Source organism: Centroberyx gerrardi, chromosome 2, assembly GCF_048128805.1.
Source record: "Centroberyx gerrardi isolate f3 chromosome 2, fCenGer3.hap1.cur.20231027, whole genome shotgun sequence".
In the NCBI taxonomy this organism is placed as follows: Eukaryota; Metazoa; Chordata; class Actinopteri; order Beryciformes; family Berycidae; genus Centroberyx; species Centroberyx gerrardi.
In genome coordinates, this window is record NC_135998.1 from 14,685,000 (window position 1) to 14,711,564 (window position 26,565).

General features: G+C 39.0%; 2 protein-coding genes across 2 annotated transcripts; both read right to left on the reverse strand.

The window, feature by feature from the left end:
* Positions 1-7,100: 7,100 nt before the first annotated feature.
* Positions 7,101-18,627, reverse strand: nt5c2l1 (5'-nucleotidase, cytosolic II, like 1). The gene is made up of 18 exons (XM_071913555.2): positions 18,304-18,627; positions 16,471-16,544; positions 16,011-16,128; positions 15,449-15,544; positions 11,625-11,716; positions 11,197-11,254; positions 10,954-11,047; positions 10,770-10,823; positions 10,556-10,639; positions 10,396-10,431; positions 10,181-10,288; positions 10,035-10,101; positions 9,685-9,855; positions 9,536-9,587; positions 9,387-9,447; positions 7,948-8,124; positions 7,778-7,840; positions 7,101-7,585 (listed from the first exon to the last, which is right to left on the reverse strand). The coding sequence occupies exons 1-18, from the start codon at positions 18,441-18,443 to the stop codon at positions 7,544-7,546; spliced, it is 1,587 nt and encodes a 528-aa protein (XP_071769656.1). The 5' UTR covers positions 18,444-18,627; the 3' UTR covers positions 7,101-7,543.
* Positions 18,628-19,536: 909 nt separating this feature from the next.
* Positions 19,537-24,530, reverse strand: slc2a11l (solute carrier family 2 member 11, like). The gene is made up of 11 exons (XM_071913526.2): positions 24,030-24,530; positions 23,630-23,790; positions 23,305-23,429; positions 22,958-23,087; positions 22,073-22,221; positions 21,720-21,907; positions 21,221-21,331; positions 20,520-20,621; positions 20,261-20,336; positions 19,961-20,088; positions 19,537-19,752 (listed from the first exon to the last, which is right to left on the reverse strand). The coding sequence occupies exons 1-11, from the start codon at positions 24,174-24,176 to the stop codon at positions 19,537-19,539; spliced, it is 1,533 nt and encodes a 510-aa protein (XP_071769627.2). The 5' UTR covers positions 24,177-24,530.
* Between the last annotated feature and the right edge of the window lie 2,035 nt (positions 24,531-26,565).

Here is a 26,565-nt window from a genome sequence, read left to right on the forward strand (position 1 = left end):
GTTTTTATTAGATCCAATTTCCCAGTTTTACAAATAACAATATAGGAGTTTATAATCCACTTATTAGTGTTGTGAATGAGTTGTCATTTGGGTCCACAGTATCAAAAGTGATCATCTCTTGCTGGTTGACTGTCATGGAGGGATTGGTGGATAGTTGAGCCAGTATCTGCACTGGAGGTTGATGGTGTCCATGTTGTTGTCCACTGCCCTTTTTCTGTTGCACTACTGGACATTGAGATGAGCAGTGCAATATTAAAAGGGCATTGGCTGATGAAACGGAGACCCACACCTCCCTTTACTGCCTTAAGTCTCACCCTTCAGATGTAGTCAGGCCACAAATATAAGGGGTTCCTAAAATGTGCGCGTGCATGTGTATTTGCATGTGTATGTGTGTGTGTGTGCAAAAGTCTTAGGCACCCTATATTTTTTATATAAATTTTGTCTTAGATGTTAATTTAATTGTTTTCTGCATTAGTGTATCAGTAGTCTGCTATTTATTGTAATTTTTTTTATATTTAGAAACTTTTCATTTCATTATTTTTTTATGGATTTTTTTACATGTGCCTAAGAGTTTTTGCACAGTACTGTATGTGTGCTTGTGTGTGTGTGTGTGTGTGTGTGTGTCTTTGTGAGCAGGAATACCAAATACCTCTCTGCTTAATGACATCATAATGAAAAAAGAACTGTTGTGTGACTCGCTCTCTCCCTTCAGTTAATAAGGCTCATACTAAATTTTCTAGATGCAAAGATGCTGTTTAAATGATTGCCATGGTTTTAGAAACCTGCTTCATATTTATTTTAGCTCATACTGAACAGCCATATTTATTTACACAAAACAAACAAATTTGCCTTTCAGCACAATTTGAACATTTGCATAATTGCCCTTTCTTGGGAATGTCCTACAGTGTGTGTAGACAAATACTATCGTTGCTTATGTAAATGTAATTTTAGTTTGGCAATGAAGAATGGCTGTCCCCATGTCCACGTGCTGACACATGCTGAGGTCAGCTGCTTTGACAATGTTGCACTACTGTACCATCCATTCTAGCAGTGCAATAGTATTGTCATAGCATTTGGCCTCAGTTCAGTCTGAACTGATGTTAAAGGCTTGTTTTAAATGCTGCAGAAATTTGAATAGAAGTGGGCTGATTACTGATAGCAGCGATGTAGTGGAGGCTAAACCCACCTTTTTATTTTTACGGAATACATTTTATCCACATTTTTAGGCTGACATAAATCTGCATGACGTAAATTCATAGTAATTATCATAGTAGGTAGCATCAAACTCATATAAGTTATATGGAAATAGGGTCTTTTAAGGGAAAAATATTACATAATGTTTTTTGCAAAAGTATTATTGATCTTTGTGGTTGCGATGCCTCATGTGATGCCTCACTGACTGGAAGTCATAGTTCACCCACCATTTTATTTACCAATACATTACTGCCAATGAGTGAATGATGTCATGAAAAAAGTGGCTAATTATTTAAGGTGAAGTGTAAAAATGCGGTCATAAAGTGCTGATGCTTACTGAACATCAGAGGAGCAAAGCAGTAGGTGTAAAATCATTTTAAATTAAAGTGGAAAGTGTTAACAAAAATCTGTTACAGATAGATTTTAAATCCTCGATTGGTTCTGTTGTCTATGCATTGAATTGTGCTGTATTTTCCATTTTTGTAGTATGTCAGTTTTTATGTCGGTTGAATTCTTTGTTAAATCCAAAGTTTCCTCAGTAGAGTTGAATCATGTCATGCTTTCTTAACCTGTATGTTGTTGTGTTGTCATACAAAACAATGTGTACCAGTATTTAAATGGTAAAATGAGCAGATAAAATACAGAAAATGGAGAGAGAGCTGATGTGAGTGTGTTTTTGAGCATCTTCAGTGGTAGCAGGTCGATGGGGGAGGGGAAGTTTGGGAGGAATGTAGGGAGCAGGCCCTCTCCCTCTCTCTCTCTCTCTCTCTTTCTCTCTCTCTCTCTTGCTCGCTCTTTCTGTTTCTTGCTCACTCTCTCTTTCTTTCTTTCAGTGTTGAGATTAAGTGTCACTGCTCCTGTGTGTGCCTCGTGTGTGAACCCTATAGTAAGAGCAAGAGAAGTTTGTTTGTTTTGATGACTGTCAGCAGACCTTTGTGGGTGGAAATGTTTAACCACAGTCCAACTCCTGTTATAAGCTGCCACAACTGGACACAAGTAATTATTTAAAAAAAAGAGAGAGGAAATATTTCTGGTACAGATTATCCTTCCATGTCACACATGTTTTTAGTTCTGAACTTTCACTCCAATACAGTGTTTCAGGTGTCAGCATGTTTACTCAGTCAGAATGGTCAGGCCTGTTTGTAAAGCCATTTTACTGTCTGGCCATAAAAATAGTTGGTGAATACTGTAAGGAGTGACTCGGAGGTAAAGGTGTGCTTGCATATTGAAGGGAAGGCAGCATTCGTAAAGCCAGGCAAACCTCAGTCACTTGACTGTGTGAAATTCTCCCAGAGTGAAGAACGTGACTTGTTTAGGCTTGCTTGCAATGCTTTCTGGGAAATCCTGGAATGTGTGGAATGGGGGACGGTGGTGCTTCTGCAGTTATCTGACTGGATAGAGCACCAAGGATCCTGCAATGAAATCCAACCTATCAGTGGTGTTTTTGAGCAGCATTTTGTGTGAATTAGACAAGCAACACTGCAAACTAAACTGCAGAGAATATAAGAGAATATAAGCTAATTAGTTAATGAAAACTGGATTTCACTAAATACATAAAAGAGGCCACACTGCAATTGTTACACATAAAACAAATGGATCTTTTCATTGTTTGTGCTTATAGGTCTGCTGCACATGAATGGATTTGTTTTCATTGCACTGTTGCTGATTAACCTTTTTGGAAACGTAAATGAAGTGAATGTAAGAGGGTATGTTGGAAAAAGTGTTGGAAAAGAAACGATTAGCTGTTATACAAACATTTATAGTGACGTGAAATTAATTTAAATGTATACTTATTTTTAGATGTGGCACTGTTTATTACACTTTTTTTAATAAAAGAAATTGTTATTTGCCTTTGTGACCTTCTCTTTGAATAAAGATGATTAAATTAATGTTTCCAACTGGTCCTAATTGTGTTCTTGGGGAAAGGAATTAAACAAAAACTGATGTTTAAAAATAATTAAATTGACAATCAATATTCTAATTATATAAAATCTTATTATATTTTTCAAGGCTATCAGGTTTTTGTGCCTGATTGGCCAGAGTAATAAAAGAATTAGAAATGAAAGAAAGATTTTAAATGAAAAGTGACAAAGTGAATGCACAAGAACCTCATTCTTTCATAGAAATGCTATAGCTTGAACTGGGAAATCTCAGGCCGAATAAAGGCTTGCTTTAAAAGTTGTAATGAAACGGTAGGGAAAACACATTAGTCAGGAGTAAATTTGTCCAACTTACTACAAAGTAAGTTGGTTTTCAGTGACAGTCCATTGATTACATTTCTAATAACAAAACATTTGAATTTTAAATTAAAAGCCACAACTTAAAATGTTTATGGTGAAGACATAAAGCTATAATACAGTATAATAAAGCAGTACTAGACTGTGCTTTTCAAAACATATTTCCGCTGTTTTGTTATATGATTACAGTGATATATCAGAGTCTTTATTCTGTGACAAAGGTGAACCATAGAGAAATAAAAATCAATGCAATAAAATTCACAGACTCATGGGAGCTGGGATGATCTAGATATGAGCAGCTATTTGTAAAACCAGCTCTTTCTAGTTTTTGCAACATTGGTTCACACTCATTATATTATATCCCATGCTGCCTTTCCTCTTATAGGGGTTGAGGCCAGAGTGTAAGCTGTTTCTGAACATCAGTGGAAGCTTCATCATGATCAGGGTCAAACTCAACACCGTCCACTGTCTTAGACATTTCCCAGTGTTTCCCCACTAGTCATCCTCTCTCTTCCTCCTGGTCAACATCAGTATCAGAGATGTGATCAAGATCCACATGGGCAGTGAACTGTTATTCTGAAGCTGACAGATATTTCTGCAGAGTGAAATGTGGGCGAGGCTCTGAACAAGCTGTTCCTCTGTACATCAATACAGCAAGAAAACCCTGATATTTTTCACACCTCTACCCCACAAGACCACTATCCTTTCCTGTGAGAAAACAGCTCTCATAATCACAGCACATGGAGGCATATTTTGTGATGGGGAGGAGGAGAGATCACAGAGTAAGGCATAGTGTCTGTGTCTGCGTGTGTGTGTGTGTGTGTCTGCATGTGTGTGTTTGTGTGTGTGTGCATGTGTGTGTGAAAGAGAGAGAGAAAGCAAGAGAGAAACCAAAACTCCATATCAGCTCTCCGTTGATAAAGGTTTAGCTCCCATGGGAGCAGGACTGTCTGACCCAAGGAGGGAGAGAGAGAGAGAGAGAGACAAAAAGACAGACAGAGAAGGAGTCATACAGAAGGGGGTTGTGTGTTTGTGGTGAGGGGCAAAGTCATTATTTATGTGTCTGTTTGTTTTTAACAAGTGTTGAGGCACTAGAACTTTGAGGTGCTATCGACTATACTCTGAACTAGAAGGAACAACTTTGATTTCAGACTAAATATCTCACTGTATCAGCAGGGCGTTGATGTTTTACCAGTCGCTTTCTTGTCAGAAACACTTTCATTTGTTGAGAAAAAATAAAAATATAGAGCCCCTATACAATGCTCTAACTATCTTCACGTTGAGATGAAACAGCTATAGCCTGGTTGCAGTGGGTGAGAAACAACCTGGGCTAATCATGTAGCTCCCACAGACACCAGGGCCATTCTTCATTCAAGTCTGTTGCAGAATGGCAATTTAATGCCATCCAAAGGACAAGAGATGTAGTGCAGCATGTCAGCCTTTGATTTCAATTTGTAAAGTGAAAATCACAATATTTTTGGTTTATACAGTAGATGATTAACATGACTTACATTCAAAAGTAAAGAACAAAATTATGGTGTTTAGTAATGATCTGTCCTTTTGATGTAATAGCTCTAGAAAATCCTTGGAGGGTAACTTCAATCTTAATTTAAGAGACTTGTGAGAATTACACTCATTGTGATCAAAACAACATGATTTGGATTTATTTCATTGACTAGTGAGTTTGACATCATCACAGTTACTGTTGCAATAAAGTAAAGTTAAAATAAAGAATGTAGCATCAGTTTAAGGATGAGCGCTAACCTTAAACTTCCTAATCAGATGAGGCCATAGTCTAGATAAGATTAGTTTATGTGCACAGTGATCGAACATAGCAGAGAAGTGATTAAAAAACTGCTTAAAAAAACAGACAGAAGAGATGCAACTCATTAATTTGTGAAGATGAAATAACAAAAAATAACCATGACTTAGAAAAATATCTCACCTCAAAATTAAAGAAACAAACAAACACACAGCAACAACAAAAAATTAAGCGGACAAGCGGACACAAAATGACATGGGAAATAGCTCTGATGCAGGAAATGAAATCATCTGGGAAGTGTGTGTGTGTGTGTGTGTGTGTATACGTGCGTGTGTGTGGGTACAAGCAGGAGGTTCCAATAATTGCATATTACTGTGTCACAGAGAGGATGCATCCTAATTTGTACTTTCTATTCATGTTAAATTCTCTTTCTAGTTTTTGCGACAACTCAGCAACAATATAAAAGTCAAATTGAGCATGGGGTCACACTCATTATATTATGTCCCATGCTGCCTTTCCTATAAGGGTTGAGGCCAGAGTGTAAGCTGTTTCTGAACATCAGTGGAAGCTTCATCATGATCAGGGTCAAACTCAACACCGTCCACTGTCTTAGACATTTCCCAGTGTTTCCCCACTAGTCATCCTCTCTCTTCCTCCTGGTCAACATCAGTATCAGAGATGTGATCAAGATCCACATGGGCAGTGAACTGTTATTCTGAAGCTGACAGATATTTCTGCAGAGTGAAATGTGGGCGAGGCTCTGAACAAGCTGTTCCTCTGTACATCAATACAGCAAGAAAACCCTGATATTTTTCACACCTCTACCCCACAAGACCACTATCCTTTCCTGTGAGAAAACAGCTCTCATAATCACAGCACATGGAGGCATATTTTGTGATGGGGAGGAGGAGAGATCACAGAGTAAGGGATAGTCTGCGTGTGTGTGTGTGTGTGTGTGTGTGAGAGAGAGAGAGAGAGAGAGAGAGAGAGAGAGAGAGAGAGAGAGAGACCAAAAGTCCATATCAGCTCACTGTTGATAAAGGTTTTATCTCCCATGGGACTGTCTGAACCAAGGAGGGAAAGAGAGAGACACAGACTGAGAAAGTAACACAGAAGGGGGGTTGTGTGTTTGTGTGTCATTAGTCATTATGTGTTTATTAGGTGTTTATCTGTGTGTTTGTGTGTGTCTGTGTGTGTGTGTGTGTGTGTGTGTGTGTGTGTGTGTGTGTGTGTGTGTGTGTGTGTGTGTGTGTGTGTGTATGTGTGTGTGTAATGGCAGCACCGATGTCACATTCTGATTTTTTTTCTGTTTCTCTAATAATAGGTACTAGAATCTTGTGGCACTATTAAGCACCAATATTCTCTGCCAATGTGAATGGATAATTAATATGTAATCTTTATTAAAAATGGATGCCATAGGAATGCTATTTATTGCATGGAGTTAATGTTTCAAAACATATATTTTACTGTATCTGCAGGGTGTTGATGTAGTGCTTCACTTTACCAGTTTTGTTTTATTGGAAAAGTTACCCTTGTTTTGGAAAAATACAGGTAACAATGAAGCCTAACTTTACCTTGAGAAAAAACAGTTTTAGCTTGTTTGCAGTGAATAAGAAATAACCTAGACTATTTCATGTAGCCACTCCATACACCAAGATCATTCTGCTTTCAAGTCGGTTGCAGAGGTGACTCAATGGACTCCAATGGACTAGAGATGTAGTGCAGAACGGCAAATTTTACTTTCAACTCATCAGCTGCTTCAGATTATCAATAGGTAATATTACTTCAATGTAAAATGATCATATGAGCTGGGGTGCTCTAGTATGAATACCAGATATGTATAGCTATGTGTTTAGCTACTGTTGCCCACTTCTCGGTGACAGCACAGAAATGAATATGAATAATTTATTGAAATGATTCAATGGAAGTTGGTAAATCTTACACAAACAAATAAATAATGATAATATACCGGTATGGTAAAAGTTTAAAAACCATTACACAAACATTAGATCAAAAGTGCATATGCACCACTAGATATGAATAAAAATAGCTAAACATGTTTAAAAACAGTAACCCTGAATCTGTTTTTGTTTTTAATCATAAACACTCAATATATTTCAATAATGGGTTTATTTGGTAAACGTTACATGGCATAGCAATTCATATCCAGCAGGTGGCGCAATAAGTTAGTTTTACATTTTATCTAAATGAGGTTATGAACATCTACTAGGCACATTATGGCTGCAACAAACCCTTCTTATATGCACATTTACAAGCAGCCACCTTCATCAGTAAAAACTGTCCATTTCAACTGGAAGCATAGTAGATATCTCTGGTAAACGCTGCATCCTCACGTGTCCACAACTTCTTCTGTATTGTCTTGGTCACTTGTCTTCAGCACAGCAAGAGAGAAAAATGTTAATAACTTGGTAATTTAACTCTGTGGTTTAGATGGATTTTAAATACTCACAAGATCAAGTATAATGTATGTACCACACACAGCTTACATACAGGTGTACATAGCTTACTGCTGAATGATATTATGTCATAATCATAATACAGCCTTTGTTTTGTTTGTCCTTACGATAGAGAGTTCCGCTGAAGGAAAGGCAACAGAGTGGTGCTCCATTGACGACTCGTGGGGCATCTGAAAGAGTTCATCAGTGATATGAAAATTAACTGTTGTAAAAAACAACGACATGATGTGTTGTGGATGGATTCATTCCAAGTCTATGGGTGAGGGAAACGACTAACCAGGACCGGTGGAGCCATGAACAGGTAATTGAACGGGTAGTGCAGTAGGTTGATGCAGGTGGAAGAGTATAGGTCTGCATAGCGCATGAGCTGACTGGCAAACAGCGTCTGTCTGGAGCCGCTGCGCAGAAGGCTGCCCATTTGTCCATAGGACATGTCCATTCTGTAGGTCACCACCTACAACACAACCAGCATTGGACAAAAACCTCTGAAACAGTACAGGTTTCTGTTGCAGTAAGGCATATTAATGTACAAGTAACGTTACACTGGACAAGGCCTTACATATAATTACACTGTAACACGTTGAAGGTAGCAGCATAGTGGTTGAAGTTGAAAGAATAACATGTATGATGTCTCAGCCACCATTATAACCATATCAGCCACTTTATTGATTGTCATTTATGTTGCTTGCTTTTTATTTTTCTTGGCATTTGGTGTCTCATGTCTCTGGGAGATGCGTTTTGGCTTTGACACACATCACTGCTGTCAGATAAAAACTCCAAAGAAGTTACTTTTCAGAAATTGAGAAAACTATTCTTACTTTGGATATTGTACCATGAACAGGAAAGCTGAATCATAACTGAACAGGTTTCATGGGCCCTAGTGTTATGAAACTTGCTCAGCATCATAAGAACTATGCAAACCCACAGTTCTACTAAGAAAATGAGACATCAAAACTGGAATCACAAGGTTTTCATAACACCAATGGGGTGTATGTACAACATGCTGGCATGCCACTCATTCCTCATTTTAGCACTAATTTGGCATTACTATACATCAGTTTCCTTCAACTTGTGTATTTTTTATTCTATTTCTCTTTATGAGAAATTGTGCAGTGCAGAATGCCAGCCACATATTTTATGCCCCCTACGTTAAATAATTTCTACACTCTGTTAAAAAAAAAAAGTAATCCAAAATATATATCTTTTACACATGCACTGCTGAGCCACATAATCTCACTCTAGTACAATGTTTGGTCTCCTACCTAAAGCCCACTAGTAGGCATCAAATGTTCCATAATTTAATCTGTTGCTTATGTTTTTGTTATTTTATTGTTATAAACAAGGTGCTGCCATTCTCAGTGTACTGATCTGAGCTGTCAACATGGAGGGGAGATGCAGTAAGGATGCAGGATTTGAATGGGCTACCAGATTCAATCCCATTAGCACATGGTATGTTCCTTCATTGTCCACCAGGGGTCCTCCTCCATCTCCTTGTTGATGTGCTTGAATATTTCTAAGGGTGGTGACACAGACTACTTTTTGGGAAATGTAAATGGGTAATGCTCCCAGCAAGTTAAACAAAGTCATCCATGGCATCAAAAACCTATTAAAACCATTCCCTGACAACAACAGGTTCCAACAATGTTTAGGAAACTCCTTGGTCAAAGAATTTCCTTGACAGAGGAGAAAGAGGCTGTTATGGTAGATGGAGCTCACCTTCATCCGGGTCTGAATGGTACTGATGTCAGGACATTCTCGACTGCCACTGTCGAGGTGCCTTCAGAGGACAAAGACAGAAGACAGATAATTAACAGCTATGTCACTTCATGTAATAAATTATGCAGTGCAGATGTACACAAACTCACTTGTAAAGCTCAGCTAAGTAGACACCAAGACGCTTCAGCTCCTCAAAGAGATCTAGAAGCAAGAAAAACCAAAAAAATCATCAAAACTCTGTAAACCCCCAAAGTGACCATAATGATATAGTGAGAAGATACAGTCTGCTTGTTCTTACGTTTCTTCTCTTTCCACACTTGCAGCTCCTTGGCGAGCTCCGGTACCACCAAAAAGGTCTTCCAACCTTGGCGCTTCTTAGATTTGAGGATGTCCCCAAAGATGTGGTCTCCAACATAGAGGATGTCCTTTCCCCGCACATCCAGCAGATCACAGACAATGTCTGAGGAGCCTGCAGCGAGATTTTAAGAAATACAGAAGGAGACAACATAATAGAGGGACAAAATGAGATACCTGTTCTTCCTTTGAAATGCATAAACACCTAAAACACCCACACACACACACACACACACACACACACACATGCACCTTTGCCTCTCACCCTTCCTCCCTATCTGTCCCCTTTCTCACCTCCAGAGTACACAGTTCCATGCTGGAGGTCTCCAGTGTAAGTCCCAATGCGGAGCTTTCCTGTGTTCTGGGTCCAAAATATAACAGATTACAAATCTGTTGCAGTTCCCCATTTATATGTGAATCTATGACAGGCTCTTTCATACCGTGTCCACTTGTCTCAGCACAGTCCCCTCGGCAAAGAACAGTGGCTTCCTAGTATCCACAACGACAAGGTCAAAGAAGGAGCGCCATGACTTTTTTGTACTGCCAGGCTGGAATGAAGAACAATGCAGTAAATAATGTGCTTGATCATCTTAACTGGGAACTTCACTGGTCCCAACAATACTAAATATTTAAACTCAAATACAAATTATCTTACCTTAGAATCACCTTCAAGCAAGTATTTCATGATGGCCTTAGTGGAAAAATATAAAACAAACTGTTAGAATGAATGGCAGTTTTAAATGCATTCCTCTTCATATTGATATAATTTGTTGTTTGTTGTGTTTAATCATGGTACACAAAGTTTAGAAGCTCACCTCAGTGTAGTTGTAGTCACTGTTGGTGGCAAGGAAGACCTTGGCGATCTCCTTAATCCGACTCAAGAGTATAGGGAGATTTGGCTGAGTGAGACAGTAAGTAAAGATTCGACAAATTTAATGTGAGACCACAATCTTTTAGCCATTATTTTAAAAAGGCCAAGAGACATTTTGGAACATGAAATGATCAAAGACTTGTAGCTTAAGTACTCACATCTTTGACAACATATTTCTCCAAATTCTTGATAGTTCTATCTTTCAGGCTTCCCTATATAGCACACAGATATTAAAGTTGTTATACAGACAAATGTATTTTTTGCCATGCCAACAGTGAAACATATTCACATCTCCAATATTTTTTATGTAAGGTCACAGAATGACATGTTTTGTTAATTAACCGTATCATGAACAAAGTCCATTGCATCTCGAACATCCTGGAACATGCTTCTGAAGGACATAAACAAGTCGCCATGCTGGTAGCCTTTCAGGAGGCTGGAAGAAATTTAACAGCAGAGAAAAAGCGGAGAAAGTGGTTTTGTTTGACTATACATTGTATATTTTACAATTGTTTGAGGCAAGAGAGGTAAAAGGAGCAGAGGGGAGTGGTCAAAGGATGAGGGGAATAAAAAGTATCCACTCACTTTATATATCTGCTACATCTGGTGAAGAAGTCCACAAGGCAAGCGTAGAGATAAGTCTCTGTAGAGTGGGTGTAAACACAGGCCAGTGAGCCAGCAAATTTAAGTTGCTTATATCATTCAGCTTATTTTTTTTACTTGTGTAATAGTGAAAAACCAACAAATAATAAAGTCATTATAAAGTCATTATTATTGTACTGTAATTCTAAATCAGATTCTCAATCTCACAAACTCACATATTCTTAAAGTGAATCCTAATACTAAGAGTTACCAAGCCAAGAGATGTATTCTACTTCTAAAAATATGATTTGCCTTCACCTCAAGATAACTGAATTGGGGGTACGCAAAAACACACAATAACGATCAATGTAACTGATTTTAAAATCTAGAATTATGATTTTAAAGAACAATGAGAAGAATTAAATTTATACCAGAAAGGTTAAAGAGAGTGTTAAGAATGTAGAAACGGTCAGTGTCATCTCTCTGAATGAACCTGTTGGGGTAGTAGTCAGGAATGTCTTCCCTGTGGAAAAGAAACATATTACAGGTCGGGATTACAGATGCAGATCACAACAGACAGACCCCAATTTACACAAGGCTATAAGGAAATGTAACTTTCAGGGCTATAAAATAAAATTGAATGGACTGAAATGTGACATATATTTCCTCTATTTTTTCACACATTTTGTTTTTATTTTGCATTTTATTATTAACAATATTCAATTAAACCCAGGGGCGTAAGTCTCAACTGTGCAGGGGCCCACGACAAGGGTGTACTTCTTAAAGTGTCTGCACTATCATGCTAAGAAAAGTGCCTTTATATATGCCAATTTCAAACTATGTATGACGGGCATGTTCTTTGTCATTGCATCAACATACAATTTTGATCCTCCAACTTTATTGCAAAATTAGACTGATTAAAAGTAATTTATTAATAAATGTACAACACTTAATTTTACAGTTTCATGGGAGAATCGTGATTTTTTCTTTTCCCCATGATTTAGTAGCGAGAATGATGGGAAATTAGGCAGAGGTGACAATAACAGGTTATGATTGCCAACTTGCACACTCGCAATGTTCCTTCCCATTTTACCAACAATCTGGTCAATGTGCTCAGACCAGGAAAGTGTACTACTAAGGATCACCCCAAGTAACTTAACCTCATGTACTTGTTTCACTGGTTGATCCAATACCTGTAGCTCAAGTTTAGTTAGTTTTAGAGACATTCGAAACAAATCTGTTCAGTGTTCCCCATTCAAAGACAGCATTCAAATCTTTAGACAGGACTGAATATAGATCTTTGCTTGTATGTACAGAATAGTATAATGTAGAATCATCTGCATACAAAACTATAGTAGAGCTTTGAGTAACAAGAAGTTCATTAGTAAAAATGAAAAATAAAAGGCCCCAGACTGCTGCCCTGCGGGACACCACAGACTTGTCTCCTACTATCTGACAGGGTTCCGTTTAAGAACACCTGTTGTGGGGCGTCCTGGTGGCTCACTGGTCTAAGGCTTGTACCATGTAAACACGACATCCTGGGTTTGAATTTGGCCTGGGACCTTTGTCACATGTCCTCCCCCTTTCTCAACCAATCATTCCTGTCTATCTCTACTTTGAACTGTCAAATGAATGTGAATATGCCAACAAAAAACACTAATCTAAAAGATAAGTAGCTCTGTAGCCAAAATATGGCTTTAAATCCAAAACCCTGACACTTGGGTTTTCCCATCAGCAGGGACTATGGCCTATAACAACCACCTAGTAACAAATTACAATCAAGTTAATGTTAGTGATACTACTTACAAATTTGCTATCTAGCTGTATAGCTAGCTGATTTTACTTTTCTCCCTCATCCATCCATGTATCACAGGTGTATCAGGACATATTTTTGATGCTCTCTCACAATAAATGAATACTACAAATCACTCCACATCAGTCCTGAGAGGAGATCTGAAAAGCGCTGCTGAATTAATGAATGGAGGCCATTTTATGAAGGCAAAGGTGTGTGTAGCAAGTAGACCTCGGGGTTTGTGCACATAAAGGGAAGAACACTGTTTCAGAAGTATTTCTCAGTGATCCTTTTTTAAAATTATCCTTACAACTTTAAAATGTATATTTATAGGAAAGCATAATGGTGTAAAATGGGTATTCATTATTCATGAAATTTAATTGCATTCAGTCCATTTTGTGAGGTGGGTAGGTTGTACTGCAGGAGGGTGGGGGGTGAGGGGCGTGCTGAGATAGGGGGGCCCATAGCAATTCCTGCACCTGGGCCCCTGAACCTCTTACACTAGTGCTTAAACCCTTTTCTCAGCTGGGTCCAAATTTATTCATTTTCAGAGAGTTTAATTTTATGAAACTGTAGCTGTAGAAGAAGGGAAGCATTTTTTTTCCCAGTAAGTCAAGGCATAGGGAGAATTACTCAAAGATGTCCTCTCTACTATTGGATCCATGGTAAACCTCTGAATTTCTATGAATTTCAATTCATTCAGTCCTATATCTTACAACGCAAGTTCAAAGTCAAACTCTCCTTGTTTGATGACCATTTTAAATTCATTCCATTCGGTATATTTGACTTTGGAGAAGAAAAACCTGAATGGATGAATCCCAGCTCTGCTAAGTGGACTTTTTGCCCAGATAAATAACCATGTATCAGGTGTATGATCGCGCATCAAAAACGAAGTAAAGACTTTTATTTTTCATTTATTAGACAGTTCTGATATATCAATACCTATTATTTATCATCTAACAAAAGAAAAGGTCCTTGACTTTTACACATAGCAGCTTTCCCTGATATTTGTACTGATGCAGCATCAGTCTGCCTTCGAACACACAGATAGATACAGCTGCTGCATTATTTCATTTTGTTTTGTGATTATTTGTTGATTAGTTAGATCTAGGTAAGCTTGTTGTCTGTGAAGTACTTTGAGACATGCTTGTGATGAAGGGCTATATAAATAAACTTGACGTGACTTAACAGTGTGGTGATAGGAAGGTGAGTCAGAAACCATTGGTATCTATGATGGCTACTAAGGAATACCAGAGGAATCTAGAGGATTATTTATAAATTGAGGAGGGGCAAGACATGAGCATCCCATCCATAACTAAAGACTGCACTGCACTCAATCAGTGTCCTCTTTTAAATCACATTTTAAAATGTTTATTTTTTGGCTTTTAATTATTATTGGTTTAGTGCCTATAAAAGCATTCTATAATTTTGTTCAATGCAAATTAATTGTATTATTATTATTACAATATATAGTCTCCATATCATAACTATACTATCCATATATGATAAAACAACAAACACACAGTGTATGTAATATATTATTCATGGTAACCCACCCAGATATGAACATGAACTGATTTCAACATGAACTCTAATAATCATGCTAAAACCCAAACATACACACAGACACTCACTCCCAAATCCCCACAGTGCCAGGTGGAGGATATAAATATACTTTTGATATTTGTGAGCGGTTACATCAGCATTGTAAGCCAACACAAAGCATAGGGAATTCCACATAGTGCTGCTATTTTTGTCTTCAATTAGTTTAAAAGAAAAAATGTTGTTTACATTCACACTGTAGTAAGAACTGAAACAATTAGTCACTGTTAATCAACAGGCTCACAGAAAATGGTGTCATGTTACTATTGTAATAAGTATGATATTGTAAAACAAAAAAACAGGTCATGATACTGCTTGGTGGACAAAACTCTTCTTTGTTAGGGCAGCCCACTCAAGGCAGCTCATCCCCTTGTGCTCACAGTGTAATGATTTACTTCTTCTCATACTTTCAGCATAGAGCAATACGTGTGTATAACAAATATTTATCTACAACTTGAATGTGACACATTTTGAGAAGGGTTTTTTTCATGTCAGTGGCTATATTATTACAATTTCAAGGAATGTAGCCTTTGACCTGAGAACACTTAAAAATAATCACATGCTGAACTGTTGGCCAAACACTGTGCGTGTGTATGTGTGTGTGTGTGTGTGTGTGTGTGTGTGAGCACCAAAGGCTATATTTATTTATGTTTGTGTTTGTGTCAGACCCTATTCTCTTGCCAGTTTTTTTCAAGTGATATCGCAGATGTATTCTCCTAAGAGGCTGAGCTGACCATGGGATATCCTGTTACTCAATGGCAGACCCCAGAAATTGTTTAGGCATATAAAAAATCATGTAAACACACTCACACACAGACACATGCAATTTTTGCACTGGATTTTCTGGGATTTTTCTTTTACCTTTTGAGGAAGGTGAAGCCATGACTGCAAAGTAAAATATTCCCATTTGAATCCACCTTCAGGAGGTTTCCATATGTGTTGTCAAACACTAGACCACTGAGGGTTGAAAAAAAAAAAAAAAGGAAAGGCAGAACAAGGTTATCCAGACATGAGATGAACAGAGAGGGGAATCAGATATAAAGGGAGAGCGATGTTTGTTTACGTTCTTGTTGTATACCAACTTCTGACTTTAAAGTAAGGCTCTTATCTCTCCTCTATTTTGACCACTGTTTTCATTCTACCGGTGTGTGGGGCCTTTGGGAAAAATAGGTGGGTCATTTGTTTGCACTGATGGAACGATAGAATATCTGATGCCTTTCCCCACTTGTGTTCCCTGGGCCACAGACACTGAAAATAGAATGCACAGCAAGTGGCCCTAACCCTTAAAAATGGCTGGATTGCCCTGCCAAACCTCAGCTTGAATTTCATGTTGTACTTCCATGGTAGATGAACGGGTTACTTTATGAAGTATTGTGACATGAACCCTGAGTTATAAGGTACTGAGGTAAAGCAAAGAACTAACCGTGTGGGGAAGCTGGGATCGTATGTGTAGCGTAGAAGCTCATGAGGGTAGCCAATGGACACCAGTCTGTCTCTCATCAGCTCAAAGCCCAGGCCTTCGTAGTCAGGAGATTTATACACTACACACACACATGCACACACACACACACACACACACACACACACACCACACACTAAAGGCGTTACCATACAGCCAACAAATGGAAAACGTAATGAAAAATGTAGCCAGTACAGTGTAAATACTGAAACTATAATAATTCACAAACATAGCGTATGCTTTCATCCAAAGCACCTTACAGTACCTTGAGGGCATCGTCATGGTACCGTAAGAAACATGGATGGCCCCAGTGGGAAACAAATCCCTAAATCTGGCAGCATTAGCGCCACGATGTCCCTACTGCTGTACTGGACAACAATTCACACTCAAAGGTCCTTTTGTTGTGGCGTCGGTTTTTACATACTTGCCAGAGTGTAGTCCATATCAAAGCCATAGCATTTGATGTTTTCCAGAGTCAGGCTCCTGTTGACGAACACCCTGTGATCAAATTGAACAAGATAGTTGAAGACTTCAGACATATTGAGCAGGAAGAATGATTGAGGACAACACTGTCAGATTGCTCCATAGCCATTTTGAAGCACGGGACCTCGAGACTACATGTGGTGAGTTCATGGTTGCAACTGAACTCTGAAAGCTGTCGTCAAATTCAGCAAAAGCACAATCTATTCCTGTGGTGCTCCTAAAATGTTGCTGAGGTCAGTGCACAGTATTGGATTTCCTGCATATTTGCACTTTGTACAATGCATTTTGGTCATATTTATATTGTTGTTTTTTTGCATTTTTTTGTTTTATATTTTTTATTTTTTATGTTACATCCTTTATGTGGTGAAGCCAAAGGCAAATTCCCACACTGTGAACAATAAAGTTTTGTAATGGTAATTGCTTTTCTTGATTTGTCTCAGTCTCAGTACACACTCAGTCTGCCAGCAGTGGGACTGCATCACATCATTACTGCTCCTGCCTTATCAGTTTATTAGCATATGTTTGCATCAATCCTGCCAAAACGTAGGGTTGTAATGTTAATCTAGGCCTTGGGGAAAGAGGTCATCTCAGGGAAATAGAAGCAATTTGATTATGACTTATAGCCAAGATTTGGCAATGTCTCGTACTCTAATTAGATATCTTGAATGGTCCCTCTAAATTCTACATGTTATGTGTCAATTCTGTAGTAAAAAAAAATCTTTATGATGGTCCTACATTACAGCTCTCTCTCTCTGAAAATTAGCTCTCTATACTTGGGTGGAGACTAGAGATGCTATCAAAAGCCCATACTCAACTATCTATGTTTGAAATGACTTTCAACTATTACAGTAGAGGTGTGAAAACAGAATATAAAAGAGAGGATCCATTATCTATTGTTAACAAATGTCATTTCAGTTCTGTCCTGAGTCCTGAGTTCGGTGTAAGTTAACTCTAAGGGGTTTCCTGTCACTTGCTCCCAGATACTGTTTTTATCAGTGACACCCTGAAAGAGAGGCCTATCTACCTCCAGACTGGACGGCCCACACTCAACCCTCCTGAACAGTTCATACCTATTGGGTTGCTGTTAATAATTTACCTACAAGCTCTTGTTTTGTAAGTATGTTGCTGAGCACTGAGGACGCCTCACGTGAGATCATTATGGCAACTAGAAGCTGGCAGGGAGACAGTGTTTGTGATACAGGTGGTTTATGGTACTGCACGAGCGCTTACTGATGAGGGGACTATTGTGTTCAGTATGATGTAAGCAGGTATTTTTTCTGAATATTTATTGATTCATAAATGCATTTGTTAGGGTGCAAACCTTGAGCTGCAAAAAAAAAAAAAAAAAAAAAAACACAGGTGAACAGTGTCATAAAGCATTGGTGTATTGCCTTGTGTGATTTATTTACTGAAAAACACTGTTGGAAACTATGGTACATTATTTGGACAAAATATATCATTGCGAGTAACTACATTTACTAAATACTACATTTTGGAAATATGTGCACCTCAACTTTCTTGGTGCTGCGATCTCAATCGCATGAGAACCTAAATTATAAAATATGTTCTTTCTGGGAAATATAAACAATGCTGCGCAAATTCGTATCCTAGTGTTGACAGTGTGGCCATATAAAGAACAATGTACCAGTGGGGTGAACAGATGTGTTACGTTAGTAGTAGTCTATTACTGTTGTTTACTTTAGAGTATCATGTTCTGTTTCTGTGATATTCCGATTAATCATTGGCGTAAGGCACGCTCCACATATTGACTCACTTTTGATGATAGTCTCTCTTCACCACGGGCGCATCTGAGGAGATGCTAAGATCTGGGTCCAACTTGAGTCCATCTTTCAATATCCGTGTGTTTTCCTCCATTATCGGCGCAGTTTCAAACTCTGAACTAAGGCTGCCCATGTCACAGCTCACAGTGCGTCGTCGCTTTTGCCGTCATTCATTGGAGAGGCATTTAAAATACCAAATTTACACAAATTTTGTAGGCGTGAGCCTAGAGGTTTTCCCACTGTTTTCCTAAGTAGGCTAAAACCCCTCCCTGGGATCTGGCTTGGTGTTGTAAAACGGCTGTGGGAGACGAACAACCCTCTTGTCACAAACTCGTCCAGCTACAATTTCGCTTTGGACATCTAGATTGTGTTATCAGAGGCGCACACATGCCGGGGGGCTGCACGCGTGCGTAATTGGCAAGAGTTTGCAGTTGACTGCTTCACTCCCACTGTGACATGAACAAAGTTATTTATAAAGCCAGAACAGTTAACAAAAACTTGAATGTTAAATTTGCCTTTAACAAAACGCTGCACATCTGTTAAAATGTCTGTTAAAAATATATGCAAATGTGACCCCGACTGATGCAACTTGCATTTCATAAAGCATGTAGTCAATACAACTGGACACAGGATGTTACTCTTAGGTATCCTCCTTGCTGATAGCTATCTGTTGAGAAAGGTTAAGCATGCAGACCCTTCTGATAACCTCAGAAACCTCATGTTGTAATCTACTGACAAAACTGGTATGACACAACTGAACTCGTAGTAATTTACCAGTAAAATAGCAGCAGAAATTATTTAATCAGTGCTTAGAACTTTAAATTACAGAGACAAATTGCAAACAGTTATAATTTGATATAGGGACAACCAACCACCCTTGTAGATATGAGAAAAACAGGACAAACAAGAAACTAATGCCATATTTATTCCATGGCACTATAGCATTGCAATGTTCACATGGGTGACTGGCAAGAACAAGCTTTTACTATGTAATAATTGTGTGAAATGGCCTGTAATAATATAATTTAACTGACTGTATCACTATATCATTTTCACATAATATTTTCAGCATAAGTCATATTTACCTACAATTTAAATATGTCTGCTATACAATCCAATCTCGTTTTAACTTGTTGAAGCTTTATGTAGTGCATGTATGTAGATGTGCACATTGTTTGCTGTTCTTAGCATTCGGGCCTGTTATTTTAGACTTTTTGTGAATATAATCACAGTTTGGTCTCACATGTTGGGATTTCATTGGGTGTCTGTTCATTGGATTTTCTCTTCTGTGATCCTCCAGATTTGGAGTGCATCTTCTGGAACTCTGCGCTGATCTCCAGGACTGTTCGATTCTTGGTCTCAGGAACATTGAACCTCACATACAGCCCACAGAGGAGGCAGAAACACAGGAATATGAGAAAGCAGAAGTAATCAAGATGCTCCTGGAAAGAAAAGGTGAGAAAAGTGAAAGAAATGTGAATGAGCATGAGTGATAGCATTTTGTCTTTTGATTTTCACTTGACAAACTCCATCAGAATCTATCATTATCTGCTGCTCATATATTTTACTGTATTATTCAGAGATTGTTAAACAGTCACACTGCTACTTGATTGTCTAGACGTCTGCATAAAAAATAGGTAATGTGCTCACCACTATGAGAGGGAAGAGCATTCCCAGCAGGAACAGGCCCGTCCAATTGATGGTGCAGGCAATGGTATATCCAGCTGATTTGAATGACTGGGTGAAGATTTCTCCTGGAAGGGGCGCTGTAACTCCAGCTGAGGGCCAAAAACATAGGAGGGATTTATAAACCAAAATGAGATGCCACCGTTGTTGCTTTCCATTACGAAAAGGACACATTTTTGCATCATGTACAAATCAAACAGAAATTGTAAGAATAATTTTGAAAACTTGACTAGTGTTAGCTAAGATCTGGAGCAACAAACATACCTGGTCCACTGGAGAAAAAGAAGATGAAGATGAAAATTAGGGCCATGCTACAGTATGGCATCCAGGAGACCTGATCCTGGGGAAAATGAAAATATATGTTAGATGGCTAGAGTTATTATAGATCACGATAAAACATTACACTTTCATTACCTTGTTATGTTGTAAGCAACAAAATATGCATATGATAACAGAGTCCCCACGCATGCTGTGGTAGTATTTTGTGCTAATAGTAGTGCCTGGTGGTGCTATGGTGACTCACCTGCAGGTAGAGAGTGACGATGAGGAGACCGAGAGAGGCAGCCATGCCTACGTAACCTCTGAACATCAGAACTTTTTTCCCTGTGCTCTCAATAACCATGAACTGCAACACCAAAAGACATTTAACCTGCACTGAGTTACAGTAAATGTTCATCACTAATTGCACAGCGTTAGTCAACCACATGGGGGTGCTATAAGTATATATTAAGATAGATGTCAGAGAGAATTTGTATTTTAGGACTGAATTTTGAAATAACCATGTGAGGGCATCAGAAAGGTTTTTCCTTAATTACCTCCGCCAAGGAGGTTATGTTTTCGGTGCCGTTTGTTTGTTTGTTTGTTTGTCTGTTTGTTTGTCTGTTAGCAGGATTACGGAAAAACTACGGGCCCGATTTTCATGAAACTTCGTGGAAGGGTGTAGCATGGGCCAAGGAAGAACCCATTAAATTTTGGAGCGGATCCGGATCCGACTCACGAACAAGCCAGAATAGCACGAACCTTGGCGGATGTCTGCGCTCTCTGAGTGCCCTTCTAGTTATTTTATTAAATTACACCAAGGAGTAAGATAAAAAATAAATAAATAAATAAGTTCTGATTGATTTTGAAGAACACAGACAGCTTTATATTATTATTATTACTATTTCATATAGTATGTCATATATGTCAGGGTGTGTGGAAGATATACAGTGAAATGGGACTTACGCAGACTACAGAGGTGGAAAACTCACACAGCCCTGTTCCTAAGGCGGCGTAACGCAACTGGTGGTTTGGGATTCCTGCCGCACTGAACACATCAAATGAATAGAAGTACACCTGGAGAGGAGCATTAGAATACAGATACCAAGCCATGTTACATGTCAGTAAATAAAGCCCCCAATACATAATTTACAAACTTAACCATTGTGAAAGAAACATTTACAGCCTCAAAATACAAGTAAAAGTTACGTTTAGTGGTTGTATCTACAGTTGGGCACGTGGGGTGGTATATATTGATCATTTTTCAGTAAATAGGCTTGATGCTTCAAACATATAATGCTAATCACTTATTTCTGCACACTACATTACATAAATACAGAAGAAAAAAGGTGAGGTTCTGATCTTAAAGTTAGGTCAAATCATGCAAAGGAATGTGCACTGTAGTAGAATTACCATTTTATTAATCTCATGCAAAAGATTATTAGATACATTGTGTATCACTCACAGCATTGATGCCACAGAGCTGCAATGTGATGAAGGTAACAATGGTGGTGAGGAGCTGCCAGCGTACGGTTTGATTACGGATCAGTTCCATCACCGTGTGGCTGCGAACCCCCTGCAGCGCAGCATGCTCCTCCAACATCTCCTCCACCTCCACACTGTAGTCCCTGTTGCCCCATAGCCTCCTAATAGCTTGGGGAGCATGACAGAGCAGTAGATTTATCTTGGGTCTAGGTGTTGTCTAGGGGTGGTGTTGGTGATACCACCAATAATTAATTCTCTTTAGAAAGGAACCCTTGTGTTCTGTTTTGGAAGCAGTTTCAGACATTTTTAACAAGCCTATAAGCTAGTTCACACCTTTCTCACAACCCTGGCGGTCTCCCTTGTCCAGCAGCAGGTAACGGGGAGACTCTGGCAGGAGGGGCAGGGTGAGGAGCTGGAGTAGGGCAGTGAAACCATTGAAACCAAGCAGCCAGTGCCACCTGTCTTCTGTACCTAGTAACTCACTGCAAGGGCACCATCAACATCATCACCATCAGATAAGAGCGGAGCTATCTCAATGCTATATTATGGCAATCTAAATTCATCTATATTATGGCATGCCTAATAAGCATACAAACAGAAGCAGCTAAGTCTACCTAACATATTCTTTCATGGGGCTGTTTACATGGTGTGCGCCTTAAACCACCAGGACGGTGGTTTAAGGCGCACACCATGTAAACACAACATCTGGGTTCAAATCTGACCCAGGACCTTTGTCGCATGTCACCCCCCCTTCTAGATGTCTCTGCATTGAAAGTGACATTATCAACCGAATGACACATTCATAACGGCTAATTCATGTTCATGTCAGTTGTCATGACATAGTTATGACAGTGTTATGTTAGCCTTATTCACCCCCCTTCAAATAAAGTGTTACGAAATAATCTTTAAATAGTGGCCTAAAGAAATGCATCTAAAAGAACTCAACTTTTCAGGAATTGAGAGAGAATAATTGTAGATTTTTACAATGGTTATCAAATTTGGCTTGCTTCTACAGAAGAATTTTTTACATGAGGGAGACAACAACTGTCATATGTAGTAAAAAATAAAAATAATAAATTCAAGACCATGTTTTGAATGAACTGCATCCACCACTGGTCTTTTGGAGAACTCGTTTCACATGTCAGCTGTCACTTGAGCCCAACACCACCTGAGTCATTAATAGATTCTCCACAGTATCTATGACGCTGGATATCTCACCTGATCCCCAGCAGCTGACCACAGAACTTCCCCATGGAGACGAAGGTAGCAACAGTCACGCCCACCATCCCACGCAACCTCTTGGGGGCACATTCAACCAGGTACATTGTGTGAACAGAGAGACTAACTCCTAGAGGAGGACACAAGGGGAACATGCATCATGAGAACAGCCAATAATCAATAACAGGGTGACTAATGACCTAGGGGACTTAGCAATATAATAGTCACAAGTTTAAATAGAAATTGATTGTCTGTAAGGTTGAATGGGGTGCTAAGAGTAATGGAGCAGCCATCTATGAAGATAAAAAGAAAAAAGAGAGAAGTGATGGGTTTTCTCATGGGTTCACCTGCATTGACGCCATAGAGCAAACGTCCAACCATGATCATCTCAAAGGACATGGCTGTTTTGCTCAGCAGCATCAACACTGCTCCGCTGATAGCCACAAAGTTGTTCAACAGCAGGCATTGCTTTCTGTGGGTTACAAGGACAGGGCATATAGTGGTGACTCCTGGTACAGAATCAAAATTAATAATCAGCAAAAAGGATAAAAAGTCTAAAATTCTACAGAGTTCAATTACAGTTTAGGTCTTTGATGACTCTTACCATATTTCCAAAGCCCTTATATCTTTTCTGTCTATGTCCACTATCCATGCACAGTGACTTGTACTGACCTGCCATAGTTTGAGGTCAATCGACCAGCACAGAGGGACCCCAGCAGCCCCCCAATGCAGAAAATGGAGACAACAAAGGACCAGATGAGAGAGACCTGCCACTGCTCCAAGGAGAGACTGTATCGCTGCACGCATGTTTTGTTCACCAGCTCCTTTATGAACTACAATAACCAGAAGTCATGATGTAATGTACCATTTTTCAATCATTCATGGATTTCAATCCCATTTTAATTTTTAGTTATGCCATTACTTAAGTTTAGTCATAGTTCCTTCATTAAGGTACTACACATATATTTTATGCTGATGTGAAAATATAAATTACAAACCATTCCACTTCTTTAAACCATATAATCGAATTTATTGACATTTTACCTTGAGGGTTTGAATTAGTTCTACTTACAAAAGAGGGGGAGGTCATCACAGATATATGAAAACCATACTGGAATGTCCCACCAATGCCGGAGATGAAAATGGCAGCAATTATGACAGGGCTTTCTAGCTGCAGAAATTGAGCATGAAGACAATTATAATGACAAAGCAAAAACATGAATCATATATATTTTGTCTCATACATACAGACAAAATACATACAACCAACATGTTGGTTTGGCTGGGTACAGCTATCACTTGGGGCATCAGTGAATTAATCAGAAAATTAATTATTTGGGTTATTATTCCATTAAAGGTACCTAGGTCTACCAACAGCCAAGCTTGATATTGACACTTAACCAGCCAAAAATAAATTCAGGACATTTCCAAAACCTTTTTGATATCTTAGGCTATATCTATGTGGCATTACCAGGCCTGGAAAACACAATTTTCAAATTCCAGGTCCTTAATGACCTTAGGAAACCTCATCATCATAACATCAAACTATAACTTAGAACTAATGGGCAGCAGAAACATTTAAAAAAGCATTATTACTTACCAGGAGTGTCAGGGGCTGTCTAGCGTTGGTCATGTCTGGAGTGTAGTCACATCATTCAAATGTCTAACTGGTTGTGGTGAAATGTAACTTTGAACTGAAATTATTAACTTTCTGTTCAGGCACATGAGGAAATTTCACAGCAGGCAACAAAAGATTACCTTTTTTGCTGAGTTCACTGCCCCGTAATCCAATGGTCACAAAGTGGCTGTTCAAATGCAGTAACAACATGGCAAAATGTGCCTGTCCAACTATGTTGGTGCAAATATGTGAGCTATCTACATTTACTTGTGTTTGTCTAGTTATTCTCAATAAATAAATAAATTCTACACAAATATAACCAATTTTTTTGTCTTTAATCTAAGGATTTTGTACACTTTGGATAGACATTCCTTAAAAAAAAAAATCACAAAACTATCTGTTTTCTTACCAAAAAAAAAAAAAAAAAGTAGCTTCGATGTAGCAAACTACTGTTGCCATGTTGCTTGTAGCTTAGCTAGCTACATTTCTCTAGGGGGTAGCTTCAATGTAGTGGAGCTTCATTTAATGTAGAGTAACTGGTATCTTAGCTGACTACATTTTCCAAGTTGCTTGCCCAACACTGGCCCAAGGTGTGGTGTACTTTGGTCCCAACTGCAGCCCCTGTACATGCCTGCGCCTACTGAGTAACACTGGTTGGAAGTGGCAAGGGGTTCCCAAAGTCGGTGACAGTTTCCCAACTGCATAAGAGCACGGTGGATGGAAAACACGTGGCCATCCAGGCACCACACAACTCAGGATCCTGAGTTCTGTGATTGTTCTGATGGCCTTGGTTGGCCACCGATACTGCTTCAGTGTCATAGGTATTGCTTTATTTCCCATACCTCGATATGCTACAGTAATGTACAGAACTTCATCTATAGGGGCCAGGCTACTGTATTGTAGTGCCATTTTACTCATAGGCATCATTTAAGGGTGGCAGAGGATGACATTTGCCATTCCCTAGTCTCCAGGTAGGTACTCATAATTGAGTACCTACCTGTTGTCCTGGTTGTTTTCGTATGGATGTCTTAGAAATGGCTGCCACTCTTGTTCTACGCTTCTTGCCTGTGCGGCGAGCTGGAAAACGATCGTTGCTGCCCCCTCTGGTCCCTAAACAACAGGTTAGCTCTGATGAAACAGGATGCAACTGGTGTTTTTTTTCCAGCAGCCAGAGGGGACAGCAAAGGACGTTTTCCAGCTCGCCGCACAGGCAAGAAGCGTAGAACAAGAATGGGAGCCATTTTTCTGTTCTGTGGAAATTTTCTGTTCCATCTACATGCTAACGTTTCTAATGCAGGGACCCGGGACTGACACCCCACGCAGTGTTGTGTCAGTCCCAACGGGGCTACAGTATTACTAGAGTCCAGTGGCGGCTGGTGACTCAAAAAATTGGGGAGGACAGGAGGAAAATCATCCCAGCTCTACATTTCATCTGTAAGTCACATTTAAATTTTTTTAAATTCTTTATTATTTAACCATGACCAAACCATTTCTCTAACCTTAATTAAGTTGTTTTAGTTGCCTAAACTTAACCATAACCTTAACCCTAACCTTAACCAAACTTGTTTTACTTGCCTTAACTTAACCAAAGTCGTTTTATTTCAATTCGTTGCGGGGGAACGACTCAACACAACAACTCCTCCAAATCCATTTTGCTGTTCGCTGAGCAGTGCTTCCAAAGGAGAGCTTGTTGTAGCACTTGCAACTAGGGCTGGTACAACTAGCTAGCAAGCTAACTGTTAGCTTGCATTAGCAGTTGGCTAACGCAATGCAGAGCGTAGTAGGCATGTCCACCGGGTCTGTGATACTTGAACAAGTTCAGTTGGCTGCAATCCAAGTCGTTTTTGAAGCTCCTCAAATTTCTGATGGTTAACCAGGGAACCACTGAAGAAGGAGTACATGCTCTCCATTATATAAAAGAAATTGATCAATTCCGGAATTGCCCTGTATGTGTGACACAGCACCAAATTTAGGCCGTAACAGTGAACAT

What these genes read in the sequence shown, in the direction of transcription:
- nt5c2l1 (XM_071913555.2), bottom strand. Translation starts at nt 18,443, where the DNA reads ATGGGCAGCCTTAGTTCAGAGTTTGAAACTGCGCCGATAATGGAGGAA. An exon ending in TATGGACTACACTCTGGCAA is followed by an intron (nt 16,129 to 16,470) that starts GTATGTAAAAAC and finishes GTGTGTGTGTAG; the next exon opens with TGTATAAATCTCCTGACTAC. An exon ending in TCATGGCTCCACCGGTCCTG is followed by an intron (nt 7,841 to 7,947) that starts GTTAGTCGTTTC and finishes GAACTCTTTCAG; the next exon opens with ATGCCCCACGAGTCGTCAAT.
- slc2a11l (XM_071913526.2), bottom strand. Translation starts at nt 24,176, where the DNA reads ATGTTTTTGCTTTGTCATTATAATTGTCTTCATGCTCAATTTCTGCAG. An exon ending in TTGACCTCAAACTATGGCAG is followed by an intron (nt 23,430 to 23,629) that starts GTCAGTACAAGT and finishes TGTAACCCACAG; the next exon opens with AAAGCAATGCCTGCTGTTGA. An exon ending in CCGCCAGGGTTGTGAGAAAG is followed by an intron (nt 21,908 to 22,072) that starts GTGTGAACTAGC and finishes ATGCTCCCCAAG; the next exon opens with CTATTAGGAGGCTATGGGGC.